Below are 22,056 nucleotides of genomic sequence, written 5' to 3'. Positions count from 1 at the left end.
CTTGTCAAGGTCCAATATCCTTCCGTATACATAAGTTGGGAAACAAATGATAATATCAGTATCTTCCTTGGACCCCCTAAAGAAAATCTTAATCCACTTTTCCCATCATTCATTTTTTTTTTCTGGCAAGAGAAAACCACAAAATGCATACATGTCACTTAAACAAGTGAAATGTCATATTAATGTGAGAAAAGTGTACTTAGTTGAAATAGCCTGGAATTTAATGTTAATTATACATTAAGATCCTTTAAATCTGTCCCTTCCATCAAAACAGAGAAATTATAATACGAAAGCTTTAAGAAAAAAATAAAGGGAGAAAGACAATTAAATCTGTCGCATCCTCTGTATTGTAAGTAATCTTGATGTACTTAAACCACTATTCTTAAAACATGGTAAACAAAGTCAATAAACAAAAAGAATCAAGGGAATCAAATGCCAACAAATCTGAACAAAAATTTTCCAGTGGGAAGAAAATCTATAGGAAATATGACAAATAATATGACAAATTATTTAGCCATTATTTCTAAGTTATCAAGTTGTATTAACCTGTTCTCTTTTTAAATTTTCCAAATGTTTTATATGAAGGAGATATATTTTAGCAAAGATAAGTCCTTTTCTTGGAAAAATTATTTCTTAAAACTCATAAGGCAAAAGTATGCAATAAAAGGTAAAGATCACAGTGAATGAAGTAAGAACAGTCTTTTATTAGTATCTTGATATAAAGACCAAACGACATTTTATCATATTTTGCATCTCATGGGCTAGAGTTTCCTAGGGTTTGCTATTATTAATGACACCCAAATAATTGGAAACTACTAAATTTTAAGATAAATTTGACTTTACATACTTCTTTTGCAATCTTTGATACACATTGTGAAGATTTATTCTGTACTTAGCTGCTAAATAGCAAAAGAGAGTACCATATGCTAGACGCCATGTGACTCAAATAGTACCTCAACAGATGTCTTACACAGAGCTGGGGACTGGGGATGTGAGGAGATGCACAAGAAAAAACAGACACAGCCTCTGCCTCCCGTAAATTATCTGGGTAATCTAGTAATCTTCCACCTTCGTGGCACAAAGGACAGAAAAATGGAAGCACGGTCCATTCATGGATATACTTGTTTTTATTAAATGCCATCATTACCTCCAATTATGTCTATGTTTTAGATATCTCACACTTAAGATACTTACTGATTTCCATAAAACATTAAATGTCAAAATAAATTTTACTGTTGTTGTTGCTCAGTCGCCAAGCTGTATCTGACACTTCGCACCTGCATCAACTGCAACATGTCGGGCTTCCCTGTCCTTCACTATCTCCCAGAGCTTGCTCAAACTCATGTCCATTGACTCAGTGTTACCATCCAACCATCTCATCCTCTATCACCCTGTTCTCCTCTTGCCCTCAATCTTTCCCAGCATCAGGGTTTTTGCCAATGAGTTTTAGGGGCACTTTACAAATTGTTAAACAAGCTTTCAAAAGGTATTCCAAGAAATATATATTAAGACAAGTTTTTATAGGAATCTCTTATTGAATGTCAAATTCTTCTGTCCAAAATAGTCAAAAGTTACCTAATTTCTCTGACAATCTAGTGTCCAAACAAGATGCTAGAATTAATATTAACCTGCATGGTGGGATAGTGTAGAACCATGGACTATGGTAAACACACTGGTTCAGGGCTATGTATCAAGGCCAGTTGGTTGACACCAGTATGCCTCTTATGCAATGACGTCTCATACTGATTACATAAAGGAGAACGGCTAAGCTTCTAGAAAAGTTACCAACTAGGAATCACTGCAAATATGCTTTAGCCAACTAATATTTAGAGACTGAGCTATAATAAATGCAAAAAGGCAGTATGTTACCATATCTGGCCTACCCTGAGGATTGGACACTTAAATAGTACCAGTTAATTTGAGAGAAAAAGTTATTTTTTGTACTAAAAATATTGTTGAACTCAGGAAAGATGCTGGAAGATTATATGTGAAAAGCTTAATTTTAGAGACATGTATAAAAAGCTCACAATCTGTCGTTTCCATGATTACAATGTACAATTTTTAATTGGGTAAGTTTTAAAACTAGTGGGGAAGTGCTTGTCCCTTGCTGTTAAACTAAACCCTAATACAGAACACCTCCATTGTTCTCCTTATAGAGAAAAAGTCTACACTCCTTAGATTAACATTTAAATCATTCCATAAATGGTCAGTTTCAGCCAGTCTATTTTCCTGGGAATATCTGTTTTCCTAGAAATATGATCCTATTTTACTACTTCTAAACTTTTGTTAAAGATGTTCCCTTTTTTGTGAATACTGGACATAGTCATTAAGAGGTTTCTCCTCTTAACTAAAATTTAAGGTCAAGTTCAAATGCCATTCTCCCCATGAAGCCTTCCTTAAAAATCACTGTGGGAGGTGACCTCTTCTACTGGACTCCATACGTAGCCACACCCCCTTGCTGAGAACTCAGGCCCTTTGCATATGCTCCGCTACTCTGCTCACATGTACACGGTACATATGCTCACTCTGTGCTGCTAATCTCAGTAAGCTCTACACCTCTTTAACCGCCCCCCCAATACTGTACACCAAACTTTGTACAAAGACGCAAATATTAAAAGAATAACGAAAAATAATAAAAAATATTTTATTCCCATTGACTTGCATAGAAAATCCAAATCACTCTGGGTTATTTTATTTTACAACAGAAGAATTATTAGATATTAGCTAAAGGGTTAGCCACTCAGTCGTGTCCAACTCTTTGTGATCCCATGGACTGTAGCCCACCAGGCTCCTCTGTCCATGGGATTCTCCAGGCAAGAATACTGGAGTGGGTTGCCATTCCTTTCTCCAGGGGATCTTCCTGATCCAGGTATCGAACGTGGGTGTCCCACATTGCAGGCAGATTCTTTACCAATTGAGCCACTAGGGAAGCCCCAGAAATATTTAAGACATAAACATTTTCATTTATATTACTACAGGTTGGTTAATTAGTATAGGTGGATAAATGTATTATTTTAAACTACACTTTCTTTTTACTTGAGGCACAAGAAAATCTCTTTTGTCTGTTTTTCAATTTAACTCAAATATTTCTATCATTGGGGACAAGATATTTAAGAGGAAAAAACTGGATGAATGGCATTTCCTCACCCTCTCACCCTAGTCCTTTTGGACACAGTGTTGCCGTAAGTGTTTTTTGTTTTTTTTTTAAGTAAACACAAACAGTTGAGAATAAAAAGTCCCAAAGCTATCTAGTGACAAAGCTAAGGTGGCAGCCAATAAAGAAAATATCAAAATAAGACAATTTTTCTCTTGTGGTAGAAAACAGAAAATGTAATGTATCTGAATATGTCCATGAGAAAAGGTATTTCTAAATTGATTCATACTCCATTGGAATTATATAAATCCCTCAAGACAATCAATACTCTCTCCCCAAAATGGGGGAAAAGATTGCTGGACATAAAAATCAACTACTCTTCTAAAAAACTTCTACTGCATAAAACCGTAACTTGAAAAAAAATGAAGATTGGTGGCATCATATAAGATACAAAAATATAAATTTATCTATTTCCTGTTCAAATTAAGATGATTAGCTTGAAATCAGTCACCCACTAAACAAGTACCACTGAGCATCTGATCTATGTATCTACATCTATAAATCTGCACTAGTTGCAACGGAAGTGTAAGATTTATAATTCAAGCAGCATGTGTTAAATGAGTTAAAAGCATGAGTTTAAGAATAAAAAGATCATAACAGGGATGCTACAAGATATAAAAAGCAAACAAACTGTACACACATAAATGTCACACATTTAGAGAAAAGAGCTACCATTATGGGATGGAATAATAAAGGGGAGTTTGATAAAAGTAAAGGGTACTTGGGTCAGAAAGAATAAGTTTGTTATTGTTAAACACAATGTCCAATAAAACAAATTTATCCAAAATATCTATAACTGTTATTTTCAGATAGTCTGAAAATACTGGTTCTGAGCAGAAGAGTCTGAGAATTATGATCAATGAGAACTTGAGAGGTAAGAGGACCTGCATCTGCCATTTACTGAGTGGCTGTCATGTGGCAGGCACTACGTTCCAGGTGCTTGAGATAAAGCGGTAAGCAACTGAGAAACAGTTTCTGTCCTTACAATACAGTCTAGCAAGGAAAACAGAAAGTAAAACAATTATTATTGAATGAACAGTATTGATCAGAGGGAGTCTTTAGAATAGTCAGAGGGAAAGCATATATTTATTAGAAAAACTAAAATGAATTAATTCAACAATTTTAGAAAAGAAAGCACCAGTTGGGAAGACTTTTTGGGTTCAAAAATCAGGAAGCAGCCAGCAGAGCTATGAAATGTATTTTGCATTCTTTTACAAATAAGAGTGAATAGAAGAAAGGAGGAAAACTGGATTAAAATCTCCACCAAAGGCTGTAACTGGACTTGCATCGCCCGTGACTACACTGCCCTGGCAGTGGCTCCTAACCTTTCGGGAGTAATCTTGAGAGAAAACCCAATCAACGAAACAAACGATACAGAGTCACGTGGGATCCAGGGAGCTCTGCCTCCAGGAAAGTCAGGAGGGAAGTGCTGGTAAAGTCTGTGCCTCAATGAGTAAGGTGAGGAGAGAGAAAGTGATGGTGTTTTCTCCTATGGACCAGGCAAAGTAAGAGTACTAAATCACTGTTTCATAACCACTTTGTCTCCTCTATCTGACTCCTCCACCTGGGTGCCTGAAAGGAAGCCTGGACCAGAACAGCATCCCGCTCTCCACCCAGTGCCCTGTCCCTACTGAGATCAGGGACAGCTCTCAGAGCAGGGTGGTGCTGGTGGTGGTTTAGTCACGAAGTCATGTCCAACTCTTGTGACCCTATGGACTGTAGCCCACCAGGCTCCTCTGTCCATGGGATTTCCCAGGCAAGAACACTGGAGTGGGTTGCCATTCCCTTCTCCAGGGATGGAATCTGGGTCTCCTGTATTGCGGGCAGATTCTTTACCGACTAAGCCATCTGGGAAGTCCCCATATTACAGGCCTGGGCAGGTGTAAAGGTAGTGGCCTGAGCTTTTGCTTGTTCTTCTGTCCCCTTCTGAGACCTGAGGCAGCTAGGTCTGCCCAGAGCGGGAAATGGAAACAGAAAGAGGTAGTGATGCGAATTAGTTGGAGGGTCATTTGGAAACACAAAGTAAGAGCACGTAGGCTAGTCTTAGAGAAGCCAAGAAGTTTCTAGAAGCTACACTTAAAAGATGAGGAAAAGCTAGTATTTCACATGATGAGAACAATGACCCTAAGGCATGAGAAAAGTTCAGCGCTGCTGAACTCTGAGGAGGAGGTGAGAGGTGATATGGCTGAAGTGAGGAGACACAGGTCAAGGCAGAGTTCGATTACCCCCTAAGGCACTGAGGTCTCAAGAGCTGATTTGTGTTTAGAGGCACCTCTCAAACCACAATGTGCAACACTCCCTGGAGGCAGCATGGCCAGATGAGAAGAGCTGCAACCTACGGACAGGATGGCTGTGGCCTGCGTCAGTGCAGGGACAGAGGGACAGAGAAAGGGACGGGGAGATACAGGAGACACAGGATGCGCATCGCTGCAAGGATGCACTCCAAGGTTAAGACGATGCCAAGGCTTGGGCTTGGGCAAGTGTATCAAATGGAGATGTCTTCTTTGAGATGAGAAATACCAGAAAGAACCTCAGGACAAGAGAAGAGGAAAAAATAATAACAATAATTGACAGAAAAAATACAAAGGATTTTTTTGTTGTGAGTTGGAGACTTCGGCCCTGCATCAATTCCACTGTCCCCTTGAACTTCTGAATGGGAGACCTTAAGGACTGGAACAATACCTTAGCAGCAGCAGCCAAGTGACTGTCCTCAATGAGTTCTACCTTCCACTGTAGGTGCAGATCTAGGCATGAAAATCTGTAACCTTTTCTAGCTCACAGATCAAAAGTTTAGAAGGAAATACAGAATTTTTTTATTTAGTCCAGGTTCTTTACTGGTGAAGAGCAGTCTCTGCAGCCAGGCTGCCTAGGATCAAACTCTGTCTGGTTTTTACCAACCATGTGACCCAAGACAAGTTACATAAGCCCTCTGTGCCTCCGTTAGCTTATTTATAAAATGGACATAATAGGCATGCACTAACACTGGGTTGTCATAAGGAATAAAAGTGTTAATATAAGGACCTCCCTCATGGTCCAGTGGCTGTGACACCATGCTCCCAATGCAGGGGGCCCAGGTTCGGTCCTTGGTGATGGAACTAGATTCCATACGCTGCAACTAAGAGTTTCCGTGCCGCAACTAAGACCTGGGACAGCCAAATCAATAAATATTTTTTAAAAACGAGTAAATATATGAAAAGTACACACACAAAAAGGGCTATGTGTGGCTGTATTCTAGATAATACAATTTGTGTATTACTGACATATTTCACATTAGAAAGTGCATGGGACACTTGTGGTACCTAGCTGACTACATTGATGAGGAAACATCCTTCCAACCCAAACCCATAAAGATGCTGATGAAATAATAGTAATAATATAATATATATCAGAGGTGGAAAGAACCAAATCCCAGATATGCTGGAAACCAACAGAAAAGTCAAGGCTGACAGAACAGGAACAGGCAGAGGTGCAATGGGGAAGGCCAAGCACCGGGTGTGGGGGGAGGGGGTCAGAGGTCAGCTGGACAAAGCTGGGGAGCTGAGAGCTGCTCCTTCACATCCTCGTGAAGGGAGATGTGGCTCTGATCTCACCAAGCAGAGCAAGGCCTTGTAAAGGGCTGGATCCCCAGAAAAAACAGAAACGGGCAGGGCAGCAGTGAAGAAGGGCATTTCCTACCAGTGCTCTGGGTGGGCATCATGAAAAACAGAAATCCCTAGCTTGTACCACATTTAGTATGCAATCCGATTTTAAAATGATTACATACTCAACAGAAACAAAACTCCTGTGAAGGGACAGTTCCATAATCCAGGAGGAGGAAAAACATACTCTCCATAAAAAGTTAAAATCCAAAGTGAAGCAAACAATCCATTCCAAGGGACAGTCAGCCAACAAAACCAAAGAACCGGCTCCACCAACAGCTTGAGACCTAAGAACACACTGAAAAGGGCTGTTTTATATATTTAAAATTATTAGCGATAAAGTTAGAAATACATGCACTATGGAAGAGCAGTCCATAGAAATACATGTACTATGGAAAAATATAAAAACTTTTAAAACCACCACCTAGAATTTCTACAATGATGAAATACAGTCCATTAGGATTAGAAAGTCAGAGGACTGAACAGACCAACTAGATCAAATTGAGAAAGAAACTGAAACTAGAATGTAGATCTGAGGAAATTACTCAGAATGTAACACAGAAAAAAATAGAAACAGAATGAGACACTAAGAGACGGGGTATAAAATAAGAAGCCTCCCAACATGACCACAACAAGTATCTGCCGAAGAGAAGGAATGAAGAAGTCAGGTGTGAAGCGACAACAAAGAGCTTTCTTAGACTGAAGAAGGAATGAACTAGTCTTTGAATTAAAAACAGTCTCAAATAGCAAATGTAAGACACTTTAAAACTGCAAAACAACAAAGACAAAGGGGAGATCTTTGAAAAGCAATAAGAGAACTTTAAACAGAAAAAAAAAAAAAAAGCCTACCAAAGAATTGTCATTAGAATGTTAGAAGTGAAAGTGAAGTCGCTCAGTCGTGTCCAACTCTTCGAGACCCCATGGAGTGCAGCCCACCAGGCTCCTCCTCCATGGGATTTTCCAGGCAGGAGTACTGGAGCGGGGTGCCATGTTAGAAGCCAGAAGAAATTGGCATTGCATCTTCAAAACACTAACAGAGGGGTTTCCCTGGAGGCTCAGCGATAAAGAATCTGCCCGCCAGTTAAGGAAGCAGGGGGTTTGATCCCTGATATGGGAAGATCCCACATGTTGAGGAGCAACTAAGCCCAGAAGCCACGACTACCAAGCCTTTGGGCCACAACTCCTGGAGCCTGTGCCCCCCACAAGAGAAGCCACGGCCCTGGGAAGCCTGACCATAGCCAGAGAGTAGCCCCTGCTTGCCACAACTAGAGAAAAGCCCACTCAGCGACAAAAGACCCATAGCCAAAAGTCAAAACTAAATAAAATTATATACTAAAAAAAAAAACTAATGGACAGTAACTGTAACCCAGCGGAGGTCAAATAAAGATTTAGGTGAGAGGGAAAGTTCGCTACTCACAGATCCTCAGTGAAAAGAACTATTCAAAGGTTTGTCTGAGGAAAATCACTGAATCCAGAGAAGAATCCGATATGAAAACCAACGGCATTGACTGAGGAAACCCCATCTGTTAAAGAATGCAAACTGCTCCCGAGGGCAGGGCTGACAGTTTCTTCCCTATTTAAGTCCCTACAAGATTTCATTGATTTCTTTCACCAGTGTTTTATAGTTTTCTATGTATAGGTCTTTTGTTTCTTTAGGTAGATATATTCCTAAGTATTTTATTCTTTTCGTTGCAACGGTGAATGGAATTGTTTCCTTAATTTCTCTTTCTGTTTTCTCATTGTTAGTGTTTGGGAATGCAAGGGATTTCTGTGTGTTGATTTCATATCCTGCAACTTTACTATATTCATTGATTAGCTCTAGTAATTTTCTGGTGGAATCTTTAGGGTTTTCTATGTAGAGGATCATGTCATCTGCAAACAGTGAGAGTTTTACTGCTTTTCCAATCGGGATTCCTTTTATTTCTTTTTCTGCTCTGATTGCTGTGGCCAAAACTTCCAAAACTATGTTGAATTGTAGTGGTGAGAGTGGGCAACCTTGTCTTGTTCCTGACTTTAGGGGAAATGCTTTCAATTTTTCACCGTTGAAGATGATGTTTGCTGTGGCTTTGTCATATATAGCTTTTATTATGTTGAGATATGTTCCTTCTATTCCTGCTTTCTGGAGGGTTTTTATTATAAATGGATGTTGAATTTTGTCAAAGGCTTTCTCTGTATCTATTGAGATCATCATATGCTTTTTATTTTTCAATTTGTTAATGTGGTGTATTACATTGATTGATTTGCGGATATTGAAGAATCCTTGCATTCCTGGGATAAAGCCCATTTGGTCATGATGTATGATCTTTTTAATATGTTGTTGGATTCTGTTTGCTAGAATTTTGTTAAGGATTTTTGCATCTATGTTCATCAGTGATACTGGCCTGTAGTTTTCTCTTTTTGTGGCATCTTTGTCAGGTTTTGGTATTAGGGTGATGGAGGCCTCATAGAATGAGTTTGGAAGTTTACCTTCCTCTGCAATTTTCTGGAAGAGTTTGAATAGGATAGGTGTTAACTCTTCTCTAAGTTTTTGGTAGAATTCAGCTGTGAAGCCGTCTGGGCCTGGGATTTAATTTACTGGAAATGGGTTTTTGTTTGCTGGAAAGACAGCCTTCAGAATGGGAAAAAATAATAGCAAACAAAGCAACTGACAACGAATTAATCTCAAAAATATACAAGCAACTCCTGCAGCTTAATTCCAGAAAAATAAACGACCCGAACAAAAAATAGGCCAAAGAACTAAACAGACATTTCTCCAAAGAAGACATACAGATGACTAACAAACACATGAAAAGATGCTCAACATCACTCATCATTAGAGAAATGCAAATCAAAACCACAATGAGGTACCATTTCACGCCAGTCAGAATGGCTGCTCTCCAAGTCTACAAGCAATAAATGCTGGAGAGGGTGTGGGGAAAAGGAACCCTCTTACACTGCTGGTGGGAATGTAAACTAGTACAGCCACTATGGAGAACAGTGAGGAGATTCCTTAAAAAACTGGAAATAGAACTGCCTTATGACCCAGCAATCCCCCTACTGGGCATACACACTGAGGAAACCAGAACTGAAAGAGACACATGTACCTCAATGTTCATCGCAGCACTGTTTATAATAGCCAGGACATGGAAGCAACCTAGATGTCCATCAGCAGATGAATGGATAAGAAAGCTGTGGTACATATACACAACGGAGTATTACTCAGCCATTAAAAAGAATACATTTGAATCAGTTCTAAACGAGGTGGATGAAACTGGAGCCTATTATACAGAGTGAAGTAAGCCAGAAAGAAAAACACCAATACAGTATACTAACACATATATATGGAATTTAGAAAGATGGTAACGATAACCCTGTACGCGAGACAGCAAAAGAGACACAGATGTATAAAACAGTCTTTTGGACTCTGTGGGAGAAGGTGAGGGTAGGATGGTTTGGGAGAATGGCACTGAAACATGTAAATTATCACATGTGAAACGGATCGCCAGTCCAGGTTTGATGCATGATACAGGATGCTCGGGGCTGGTGCACTGGGATGACCCAGAGGGATGGGGTGGGGAGGGAGGTGGGAGGGGGGTTCAGGATGGGGAACACATGTACACCCGTGGCGGATTCATGTCAATGTATCACAAAACCAATACAATATTGTAAAGTAATTAGCCTCCAAAAAAGTAAATAAAGTAAAAAAAAAAATTTCACTGAATTGTATGATCTGTATAATCATTAACTTGACAGAACAAATGTAGTAATCGTTTCTCCCCAAATTCAACAGAAATGTTATAAATTTATTAGCTAAATATGTTACTCATTTCATTCACTCAAAATGCGTGTGTGTGGGGGGAAAGGGGAGCGGAGGGGAGGTTGGACAAGGGCCAAGGGAACACAAGCGCCTACTATGTGCTATGCACATAGTTTAGGTGACGATAATCTGTGAATAAAACAGAGCAAAGTTCCTCCCTTCGTGGAGTTTATACTCCAACAGGAGAGGCAGACAGTCAACTCCACACACACGCACGAAGGTTGCTGAGTGACAAAGAGAAGAACAACGCAAGGCTGGAGGTGCAGAGAGTCCGAGGCGGACGTTGAGACAGGACTTGGTATCAATAACGTCAGGGCAGAAAGAGCCCGCAAAGTCAAAGTGCAACTAAGATAATTTTAAAAGGAGGTGACTCACAAAGATGAGGAGGGTGAGCGGACAGGCAGGCAGGCAGGCAGGCCCATCCTGGGACAGAGGGCAGAGGGAGAGGGCGGTGGGAACTGGAGTCACAGACTAGGGCCCTGGGCCCATCGAGAGGGGAGTCCAGCCACAGGGAGACCACAGCCATGCAGGAGGGAGCGGGGTGACCCCAACCTACCCCTCCTCCCACCCTTCCCCCATCTCCTGACAAGATCTCTGTCAGCTGGAGCCAATCAGAGGGCCAAGGGCAAAGAAGCCCTAAGAATGCTTCTCAAGTTGATAGTGATCAAGGGCCCAGGGCATCAAGCAAGGTTCTGCTGGAACAAGGGGGAGGGGGTCAGGGAAAGTCCTGGAGAAAAGCCTTCCAGGCAGAAGGGCCAGCACACCCAGGCAGCTTTAAGGAAGAGCAAGGCCAGTGAGGCTGCAGAGAGGCAGGCAGGAGAGGAGGACAGAGAGGTGAGATAGGACAGGAAGACTCTGTAAATCATTAGAAGGACTTCATCTTTGACTCTAAGTGAAGAGCCCTGGAAGCAAAGGGGTGTTTTGAGCTAAGAGTATCACCCCACTAATGCTTTAGAAGGATCCTTGGGGCAGGGACTGTAGAGAACACGGGTGAGATTTGAGTCAGGAGGCTGTTTTTAATAGCGCACGGAGGAGATGAGGATTGTTTAGACTGGTATGGCAACAGTGAAGGGGTGATAAGAATCCTTACTCAAAGTCCAGGACTTTGACTAAAGTAAGTGGGTTGAACAAAAGTGCTTTTCAAGATGTTTTCTTTTCGGTAAGTGAAAACATGATAATGTCTTCAACCAGGGATTTACTATACACATTTAGCAATAAAGCGCATGCATTAAACTTGGCGTGTAAAGTAATATCTTTTTTGGAAAGTTACTTACAAGTATACATCAATAGGTTCAAAAACATTAATACATTTTCACCCATTAATCTCATAGCCAAGAATCCTATGGTAATAAAGTGATGTGATCAAATATAAAGTGTACTATACAACATTATTTACAATGGTCAAAACCTGGCTATTACAACTAAGGGTAAATTTAGAGTTGTCGGGTAGAACAGATTGACTACATGGCCTTCAGAAAGTCTTCCAAAAGTTTTATAAGTTTGAGTTATTTTATTCATTTTTGCAACCAGGTTTTTGGTAAAGATCAAATTCTGGCAATTTCAATACTACATTCTTTACACCTTGAATGATGTATTGTCCACGTCAGATACGTAACTTTGGCATTAATCCAGGTAGAAATTAGGCTTAAGGTCCACTCATGAAAACGATAGTGGCTCAGATAATGAAGAATCTGCCTGCAGTGTGGGAGACCAGGGTTCAATCCCTGGGTTGGGAAGATCCCCTGGAGAAGGAAACAGCTACCCACTCCAGCACTCTTGCCTGGAGCCCACGGACAGAGAAGCCTGATGGGCTAGAGTCCATGGAGGTCACAAAGAGTGTAGATACAACTGAGTGACTAACACACACATGAAAACAAAAGTATTACTTTAACAGAGGATCAAAAGACACAGTGTTTGGTCAAAAGTGTTCACAGGGATCATGGGGAGAAGAACTGTAAATTAAGCTAAAAAAATCAGTTTGTGATCAGGTTAAGAACATCCTTCAGTTCAGTCGCTCAGTCATGTCCGACTCTTTGCAACCCCATGAATCGCAGCATGCCAGGCCTCCCTGTCCATCACCAACTCCCGGAGTTTACTCAGACTCACATCCATCGAGCCCGTGATGCCATCCAGCCATCTCATCTTCTGTCGTCCCCTTCTCCTCCTGCCCCCAATACCTCCCAGCATCAGAGTCTTTTCCAATGAGTCAACTCTTCGCATGAGGTGGCCAAAGTACTGGAGCTTCAGCTTTAGCATCATTCCTTCCAAAGAAATCCCAGGGCTGATCTCCTTCAGAATGGACTGGTTGGATCTCCTTGCAGTCCAAGGGACTCTCAAGAGTCTTCTCCACCACAGTTCAAAAGCATCAATTCTTCGGCGCTCAGCCTTCTTCACAGTCCAACTCTCACATCCATACATGACCACAGGAAAAACCATAGCCTTGACTAGACGGACCTTAGTCGGCAAAGTAATGTCTCTGCTTTTGAATATACTATCTAGGTTGGTCATAACTTTTCTTCCAAGGAGTAAGCGTCCTTAAATGCCAAGATAAAAAGTTTGCATTTTATTCTGCAGTTTCAAGGACACTTAAAAGATTTTCTTAGCCAAAAAAAAAAAAACCAAAACCACATTTATAATCATTTTTAAACTGTAACTTTCTAAAATTAACCTGGCAGCAATAATGCAGTATTTCATAGCATTTGAGTTGGAAGAGTTCCTGAAAGCCTTCTGACTCAACCTCCTTTAAGCATGGAAGGCAGGGAGAGTAAAGGCCAGGCGCTACGGTGATCTGGACGCAGGCGGCACAGAGCGGAATGTGTACCATTCTTAGAAGATGCAGTAAGAAAGAGGGTGTGGAGTCTTAAAGTTCACATTCATATGGTTTTGTACCAAAACGAAAACCAACTAACAATCCCAACCACAAGATCTGGATTCCGTCCACAAACATTTTAGTTTTTCCTCTTGAGATGTCACTGGAAAACTACGTAGGCAGTTTGGAGTAGGATGTGTATCTATCAGCTTCCGTGAATAAACCACATGGGCCAGGTTATTCTGTACAACCCATTGGCATTAAGAGCAGACTCGGTCACCTTCAAACTCTAACTCCATTCATGAAATTATCTCTACTCTATTCCTGAGGGTGTGTTGTTCTATTTACCTACGCCAGTCTTTCAGAAAACAATGTCTATAATCGTTCATGTATAAACCCACTGACTTTTACTGCAGATACATGAAATAGCACTGTCAAATCAAATATTTTTCAAAGTTTCCCAGACGTCACTGTGCAAAGTGAACGCACTCTTGGCACTGAATACCATGTGTGTCTCTAAGAGCACAACCGATGGATGCCATCATTATGAGTGACAGGTCATGCAGGTGACCTGAACCAAGACATCTGTCTCAAGGTTCAAAAGAAGAAAAAAAAAATTGGTTGTAGTTCTGATATAATTTCTTACTTTGGTCCAGATGAAAAAAAATAATCTTTACCTTTCACCTCACTCTGTACAGTTTCTGTATCTTTTAAATGTTGTTAGTATCTCAGCTGAGTTTTGATGATTCTTGGTGAGGATGGTATTTTAAAAGCCCATTGATAGTCATAGTTGCATAAGTCTGTGACCATACTAAAAAGCCACTGATTCACTCCACATAGGTGAAGTCTAGGCTTATGTGAATTAAATATAATGAAGCTGTTATTATTTAAAAGCCCATTGAGCATAAACAGCACTGAGTAATAAAATATTCCAGCTGGAAGTTAATAGTCAAAGTGACTGCTATCCTTCCCAAGCTGTCATCACTCATATAAATAAGTGTTTGTTGAACTGAAGCAAAGTGATGCCTGAGGTACACCTGGACAGATACAGAACTTTTATGCTCAGTTTATTCTGATATCAACATACCTTCACCTTTCCCAGGCACATACAAACTAGATCATGATTAAAATTGATATAATCATAATCTCATAGACAACTAAGTTGATTAAATTTTAGTGGAGTTATTCACAAACATATCAGAGCTAAAGTCTAAAGCAATTGTTAAAAGTCTCAAGTCTAAGGTGCACGATAACTGTTTAATTTACAAAGTAATCAATTTTTTCTCAAAACCTAATTTGCATATTGGATTTTATATTGGGATTTTTGTATTTTGCATTGGGTTGTATTTTGATTTCCAGAGTACTTATAATTAACTCTTGGTAATTCATAACTAAAGAGTAAAGGTATAAACTTTACTTTTGAAAAGGAGATTAATAATTAGACAAGTTCATGTATACGTTCACAGAATGGCAAAGACCAAGACCTGGGAACTGCCAACCCCTTCATTTTATAGACAGGGAAACTAAACCTCTGAGAAATTAACTGTCCCGCATAAAAGTAACAAGTGGTAAGTGGCAGAACAAGGATTCAAATCTAAGACAATTTGACTCCAAAACCCAAGTCTTCTGGGATTCATAAACAGAGCTCTCACTCCATAGCCAAAATGAATTACAGACCCAGAAGGTTAACTTTGTTTTTCAAATACAATTCTGAATTCAAAACCAAAAATTATCTGTAATGTATAACCAACTAAAGGATGAACATCCATGATGATGGGTGTCTTGAAGAGTGGGGTTTTATTTTTTTTTACCTTGAGCCATGTCACACTCCTTGATCATCTTGAGAAAGTTGGAAATTTCTCTATCTAGTCTCTGTTGGCATATCTGTGCTTTCTGGAAAAGAAAACAAAAGGAAAGTTAAATACAGGATTTTTACCTTGCTTTAATGTTGCCATTGAAACTTTTTATCTCACAGGTTGATATACTGTAATCATTGAGACAAGTTCCTAACAGAGAGAAAAGGGTGAGAGAAAATCACCTTAGAAACTGAATATAACCATGTACAAATTAATACAAAAAATTTCTAAATTTTAAATACATTCAACATGTCAAGATACTAAACAACTGTATCAATTACTTCTACTGACTCATTACACAATATATATCTGACAGATTTCTGATTTATTCACACCTAGTAGGCTTGTTAAATTCATCAAGAAATTATAAAATGCACTCATTAAGAATATCTTTTAGAAATTGTTTTTGTTTGAAAAAATCCAGATGATACTAACATTTGGAAACCACAACCAGATTTTCGTTCAGCAAATCTAAGTGAGCACAGCCCCCACATAATCAGACCAGTAGGACATTTTTTCAGTCAGTGAAAGCTTATAAAAATAAGGTAAAGCAGTCTTCCGTGTAATATGAAATTTCTACATATTTAGATCCCTAAAAGCAAAATAGAGTTTTATGATGTAAAGTGCATCCCATCTTAGTATAGATTTGTAAATCCAAAACTGAAAAAATCAGATAAATCTAACAATGTAGTTCTAAAATAAGTTTTTTTTAGTTTCCCTTTAAAGGAAACTAAGAAGCAAGAAAATCATCATTGTAAAGTTGGTTGGTTATGGCAATAAGAAAATATTCTGAGAACCTTGACCTTATCAAGATTATCACACTATTGTAGGTTGAGTAATACATTAAGCGCATGAATTCTTCTCTGGAGGCTCATTTTTAAAAGAATCCATCTCCCAAGCAGAAGACCAGGGTTTGATCCCTGGATTGAGAAGATTCCCTGGAGGAGGAAATGGCAATCCATTCCAGTATTCTTACCTGGAGAATCCCATGGACAGAGCCTGGCGGGCTACAGTCCAAGGGGCAGCAAAGAGTCGGACATGACTGAGCACGCACGCATGAATCCTCTCTACTTTGTACTCCTAACATCAACTGGCTCATCACCCAACATTTTTACTCCCCTTAAATCAGACCTACGTGCCAAGGTGATACAGGTATGCATGCTTCCCACCTGATAAATCTTTCAGTGGTTCAACTCAGCTCAACCACAGCAGAATTAATCACGGTATCACATTCGTGACAGGCAATGTTCCCGTTAAAATGTACATTACTCCATTTTGAGAGCTCCAACAACATAAAAGGGAAGTTCATTTTTGGGGGAGGAAGGGGGATAGGAAGAATACCTACACTGCGCCAATACCTCTCTGTGCCACCACAGAAACAGAAGTGATATGCTGGATAATTCTTTCAGCTAGGCTTTAAATACACATTTAAGGCAAGCAAAAAGTCGATCAGGAGCCACTGAAAACATCCACTGTACAACCAAATGTATCACTCATAATTTATTAATAGAAAATTGTCATTTCACTCTATACATATTTAATACCCCTGCCCATGAGCACGTCAATACTTCTGTTTTCTGTCTCTCTTTTTTTTCCTATGGTGAAAAGTTAGCTGGGTGCACAAAAGCAAACACTAGCTTCGCTTGCAGACTGTGAATCTATAATCATAGTTCCTGTGGTTACAACTGAAGACAAGAAACACTCTCCTGCATCATCCTCAAATACCTGAACTATATTCATCGTCCTTCAGCATCTCTCACGGCAAAAATCTTACCCTGATCCACAATTTACATAAGAGTTACACGGTACGTCAGCTGGAAAAGATTCCATCTACAGATGCGGTTTCATAGTTGTACACAAACAGGTATCTGCTATTCTAAACAATTAATGTCATTTAATTGATGCTAAGCAGCAGCAGTAATTATAAACACAATTTTTAAAAATCCACATTCTCCAATTTGTTATCACTTCCTCTTAGTGGCTATTGGTTACAGTACAAAACCCTAAAAATCTAATAGTGTGTGCGCACTCAGTCTCTCGGTCATGTCCGACTCTTTGCCACCCCCATAGACTGTAGCCCGCGTCTGTCCGTGGAATTCACCAGGCAGGAATACTGGAGTGGGTTGCCATCTCCTCCTCCAGGGGATCTTCCCGACCCAGGGATCGAGCCCGGGTTTCCTGCACTGCAGGCAGATGCTTTACCGTCGGAGCCACCAGGGATTTAGGAAGGTTAATGTTCATATGTTCTCCGCAGAGCCCAGCATGGTGTCTCACTGACTTCCATGCCACGCACCCGATGTCAGGAACTCTTCTTAGGTTTCCATTTTTATTGAGCCTATATCAATGAGCTCTCATGCGAGCAGTGTTCTAATAGCTGAAGTGTGACAGTATTTTATACCCAGGATACCCGGGCACAGAGCCCAAGAACAGGAGCACACCCACACACCTTGGCCACAGAGGGTGGCAGACGCCCGGGTGAGCAGCTGGGCCCCACTCAGGACACAGGTCTCCTGCTGCTGCTCCTTCCCATCCAGAGTTCTGCTGTTGGGTTTAAGTTGATATTACACTACTTTGTCCACCCTGACACAAGAGACAGTTCAAAAATGTGTATCAGCGGAATAGGTATCTACAGAGTGGCTAGGATAGTAGAGAGGTCATTAATTCCAGCCTATTTGCCACATACAGACAATCTCATAGCTGGTTAATTGAGAGCCGAAGCATAAGCAGATAAAAATTACTATATATAAAATAAAAACTAAGGTCCTACTGTATAGCACAGGCAACTATATTCTGTAATATCCTGTAATAAACCATAATGGAAAACAGTAAGAAAATGTATGTATAACTGAATCACTGATGTACGCCAGAAACACAACACTATATATCAATTACACTTCAATTTTCAAAAAAAGGGACCAAAGCAGACTGCTTTCTACTCATCAATAAAAAGAAACTACTGATACACACAACACTGTGGGTGAAAGATGACAGCCACCAAAGAGACATATGGTGTGACTCCATGCAGCCGGAATCGTAGAATGGGCAGAGCTGACCAAGACTGTGACGACAGAGCAGCTCAGCGGCTGCCTGAGATGGAGCAGAGATCACTGTCTGGAAGGGGAACGGAGATCCTTTTTCGGTGGTAAAAACATTCCACACCTGGATAGGAGTGACGGCCGCACAGGGTATTTGTCAAAACATATCAAACTGAAGACACTACAATGCCCTCATTTTATTACATAAAAACTGTACCTTAATAACATTAAACTTTAAAAATAATGGATTGTAGAACCCAGATAACCTTCTTCTGCAGACAACAGCCAGCATCCTGAGCCCTGGAGCCCCATACTCATCTCCAAACTTTCCAAACTCCAGTCAAATCCACTTCAAGGATAAACCAGTACTCCATATATATATATATATATATATGGAATATATATATATATGGAATATATATATATATGGAATATATATATATATGGAATATATATATATATGGAATATATATATATATGGAATATATATATGGAATATATATATGGAATATATATATATGGAATATATATATATGGAATTTATATATATATATATGCTTGATTTCTTGTATGGGTACCACTCTATCAGCTTTGAGTTGATGTACACTCATCTTCCTGTATTCACTTTAATTAGGAATCATTTACTCTTTGGTCAAGAAAGTCTGATATCACTTTCTCATATGTTTAAAATTTAGCATCTGTTCATTACTTCTTATAACACAGGTATAGTTAAGAGCCTGTAAGAATCAAGAGATCCTCAATGAATAAAACCCCTGCTTTCCTAGTACCACCCCAAATGTAAGCGCCCATCCTGGTTTGATCCAAAAGAACTTTCTATGATGATGGAAACACTATATCTGCATTGTCCAAGGTGACAGCCACATGTGACTATTGAGCACTTGCTCAGTTAAGTCACTCAGTCATGTCCGACTCTTTGCGACCCCATGGACTGCAGCAAGACAGGCCTCCCCGTCCATCACCAAGTCCCAGAGACTGCTCAAGCTCATGTTGATTGAGTCGGTGATGCCATCCAACCATCTCATCCTGTTGTCCCCTTCTCCTCCCGCCTTCAATCATTCCCAGCATCAGGGTCTCTTCAAATGAGTCAGTTCTTCACATCAGCTGGTCAAAGTATTGGAGTTGCAGCTTCAGCATCAGTCCTTCCAGTGAATATTCAGGACTGATTTCCTTTAGGATGGACTGGTTGGATCTCCTGGCAGTCCAAGGGACTCTCCAGAGTCTTCTCCAACACCACAGTTCAAAAGCATCAGTTCTTCGGCGCTCAGCTTTCTTTATAGTCCAACTCTCACATCCATACATGACTACTGGAAAAACCATAGCCTTGACTAGATGGACCTTAGTCGGCAAAGTAATGTCTCTGCTTTTTAATATGCTGTCTAGGTTGGTCATAGCTTTTCTTCCAAGGAGCAAGTGTCCTTTAATTTCATGGCTGCAGCCACCATCTGTAGTGATTTTGGAGCACAAAAAAATAAAGTCTCTCACTGTTTCCATTGTTTCTCCTTCTATTTGCCATGATCTCAGTTTTTTGAATGCTGAGTTTTAAGCTAACTTTTTCACTCTCCTCTTTTACTTTCATCAAGAGGCTCTTTAGTTCTTCGCTTTCTGCCATAATGGTGCTGTCATTTGCATATCTGAGGTTATTGATATTTCTCCTGGCCATCTTGACTCCAGCCTGTGCTTGATCCAGCCTGGCATTTCACATGATGTACTCTGCATATAAGTTAAATAAGCAGGGTGACAATATACAGCCTTGACGCACTCCTTTCCCAATTTGGAACCAGTCTGTTGTTCCATGTCCAGTTCTAACTGTTGCCTCTTGACCTGCATACAGATTTCTCAGGAGACAAGTAAGGTGGTCTAGTATTCGCATCTCTTTAAGAATTTTCCACAGTTTATTATGATCCACACAGTCAAAGGCTTTGGCATAGTCAATAAAGCACAGGTAGATGTTTTTCTGGAACTCTCTTGCTTTTTCGATGATCCAGCGGATGTTGGCAATTTGATTACTGGATGTTCTGCCTTTTCTAAAACCAGCTTGAACATCTGGAAGTTCATGGTTCACATACTGTTGAAGCCTGGTCTGGAGAATTTGGAGCATTACTTTTCTAGTGTGTGAGATGAGTGCAACTGTGCAGTAGTTTGTGCATTCTTTGGCATTGCCTTTCTTTGGAATTGGAATGAAAACTGACCTTTTCCAGTCCTTTGGCCACTACTGAGTTTTCCAAATTTGCTGGCACATTGAGTGCAGCACTTTCACAGCATCATCTTTTAAGATTTGAAATAGTTCAGCTGAAACTCCATCACCTCCACTAGCTTTGTTCATAGTGATGTTTCCTAAGGCCCACTTAACTTTGTATTCCAGGATATCTGGCTCTAGGTGAGTGTTCACAACATTGTGGTTATCTGGGTCATGAAGATCTTTTTTGTACAGTTCTTCTGTGTATTCTTGCCACCTCTTCTTAATATCTTCTGCTTCTGTTAGGTCCATACCATTTCTGTCCTTTATTTTGCCCATCTCTGCATGAAATGTTCCCTTGGTATCTCTCATTTTCTTGAAGAGATATCTAGTCTTTCCTATTCCATTGTTTTCCTCTATTTCTTTGCATTGATCGCTGAAGAAGGCTTTCTTATCTCTTCTTGCTATTCTTTGGAACTCTGCATTCAAATGGGTGTATCTTTCCTTTTCTCCTTTGCCTTTCACTTCTCTTCTTTTCTCAGCTATTTGTAAGGCCTCCTAGGACAACCATTTTGCCTTTTTGCATATCTTTTTCTTGGGGATGGTATTGATCCCTGCCTCCTGTACAATGTCACAAACCTCCACCCATTGTTCTTCAGGTACTCTATCAGATCTTATCCTTTGAATCTATTTCTCACTTCTACTGTATAATCATAAGGGATCTGATTTAGGTCATACCTGAATGGTCTAGTGGTTTTCCCTGCTGCTGCTGCTGCTAAGTCACTTCAGTCGTGTCCGACTCTGTGCGACCCCACAGATGGCAGCCCACCAGGCTCCTCCGTCCCTGGGATTCTCCAGGCAAGAACACTGGAGTGGATTGCCATTGCCTTCTCCATGGTTTTCCCTACTTTCTTCAATTTCAGTCTGAATGTGGCAATATGGAGTTCATGATCTGAGCCACAGTCAGCTCCTGATCTTATTTTTGCTGACTGTGTAGAGCTTCTCCACCTTTGGCTACAAAGAATATAATCAATCTGATTTCAGTGTTGAACATCTGTTGATGTCCATGTGTAGAGTCTTCTCTTGTGTTGTTGGAAGAGGGTGTTTGCTATGACTAGTGCGTTCTCTTAGCAAAACGCTATTAGCCTTTGCCCTGCTTCATTCTATACTCCAAGGCCAAATTTGCCTATTACTCCAAGTGTTTCCTGACTTCCTACTTTTGCTTTCCAGTCCCCTAAAATGAAAAGAACATCTTTTTTGGGTGTTAGTTCTAAAAGGTCTTGCAGGTCTTCATAGAACTGTTCAACTTCAGCTTCTGCAGCATTACTGGTTGAAGCACAGACTTGGATTATTGTGATATTGAATGGTTTGCCTTGGAAATGAAAAGAGATCATTCTGTCGTTTTTGAGATTGCATCCAAGTACCACATTTAGCTTGCAAGATGGTAGAGAGAAGGACGTGTGCTCATCTTCTCTTGAGAGAACTCCAAAATTCAAACTCACTGCTGAACAACCACTGACAGAAGAATGTTCGATCCCAGCAAAAAAAAGATACCCAAGTCCAAGGGCAAA

The 22,056-nt window shown here is 40.2% G+C and overlaps 1 protein-coding gene across 1 annotated transcript in view; it reads right to left on the bottom strand.

Annotated features, from left to right (window-relative positions):
• OSBPL1A (oxysterol binding protein like 1A) overlaps positions 1-22,056 on the bottom strand; it is a 210,961-nt gene that overhangs the window by 125,512 nt on the left and 63,393 nt on the right. The window contains exon 14 of the mRNA XM_052660236.1: positions 15,209-15,290. Coding sequence (XP_052516196.1) covers positions 15,209-15,290 — 82 coding nt within the window. The remainder of the gene's footprint in view (positions 1-15,208; positions 15,291-22,056) is intronic.

This window comes from Budorcas taxicolor, chromosome 22 (genome assembly GCF_023091745.1).
Source record: "Budorcas taxicolor isolate Tak-1 chromosome 22, Takin1.1, whole genome shotgun sequence".
Lineage (NCBI taxonomy): Eukaryota > Metazoa > Chordata > Mammalia > Artiodactyla > Bovidae > Budorcas > Budorcas taxicolor.
The sequence above is the reverse complement of the archived record's forward strand: the minus strand, read 5'-3'. Positions and strand labels throughout refer to the sequence as shown.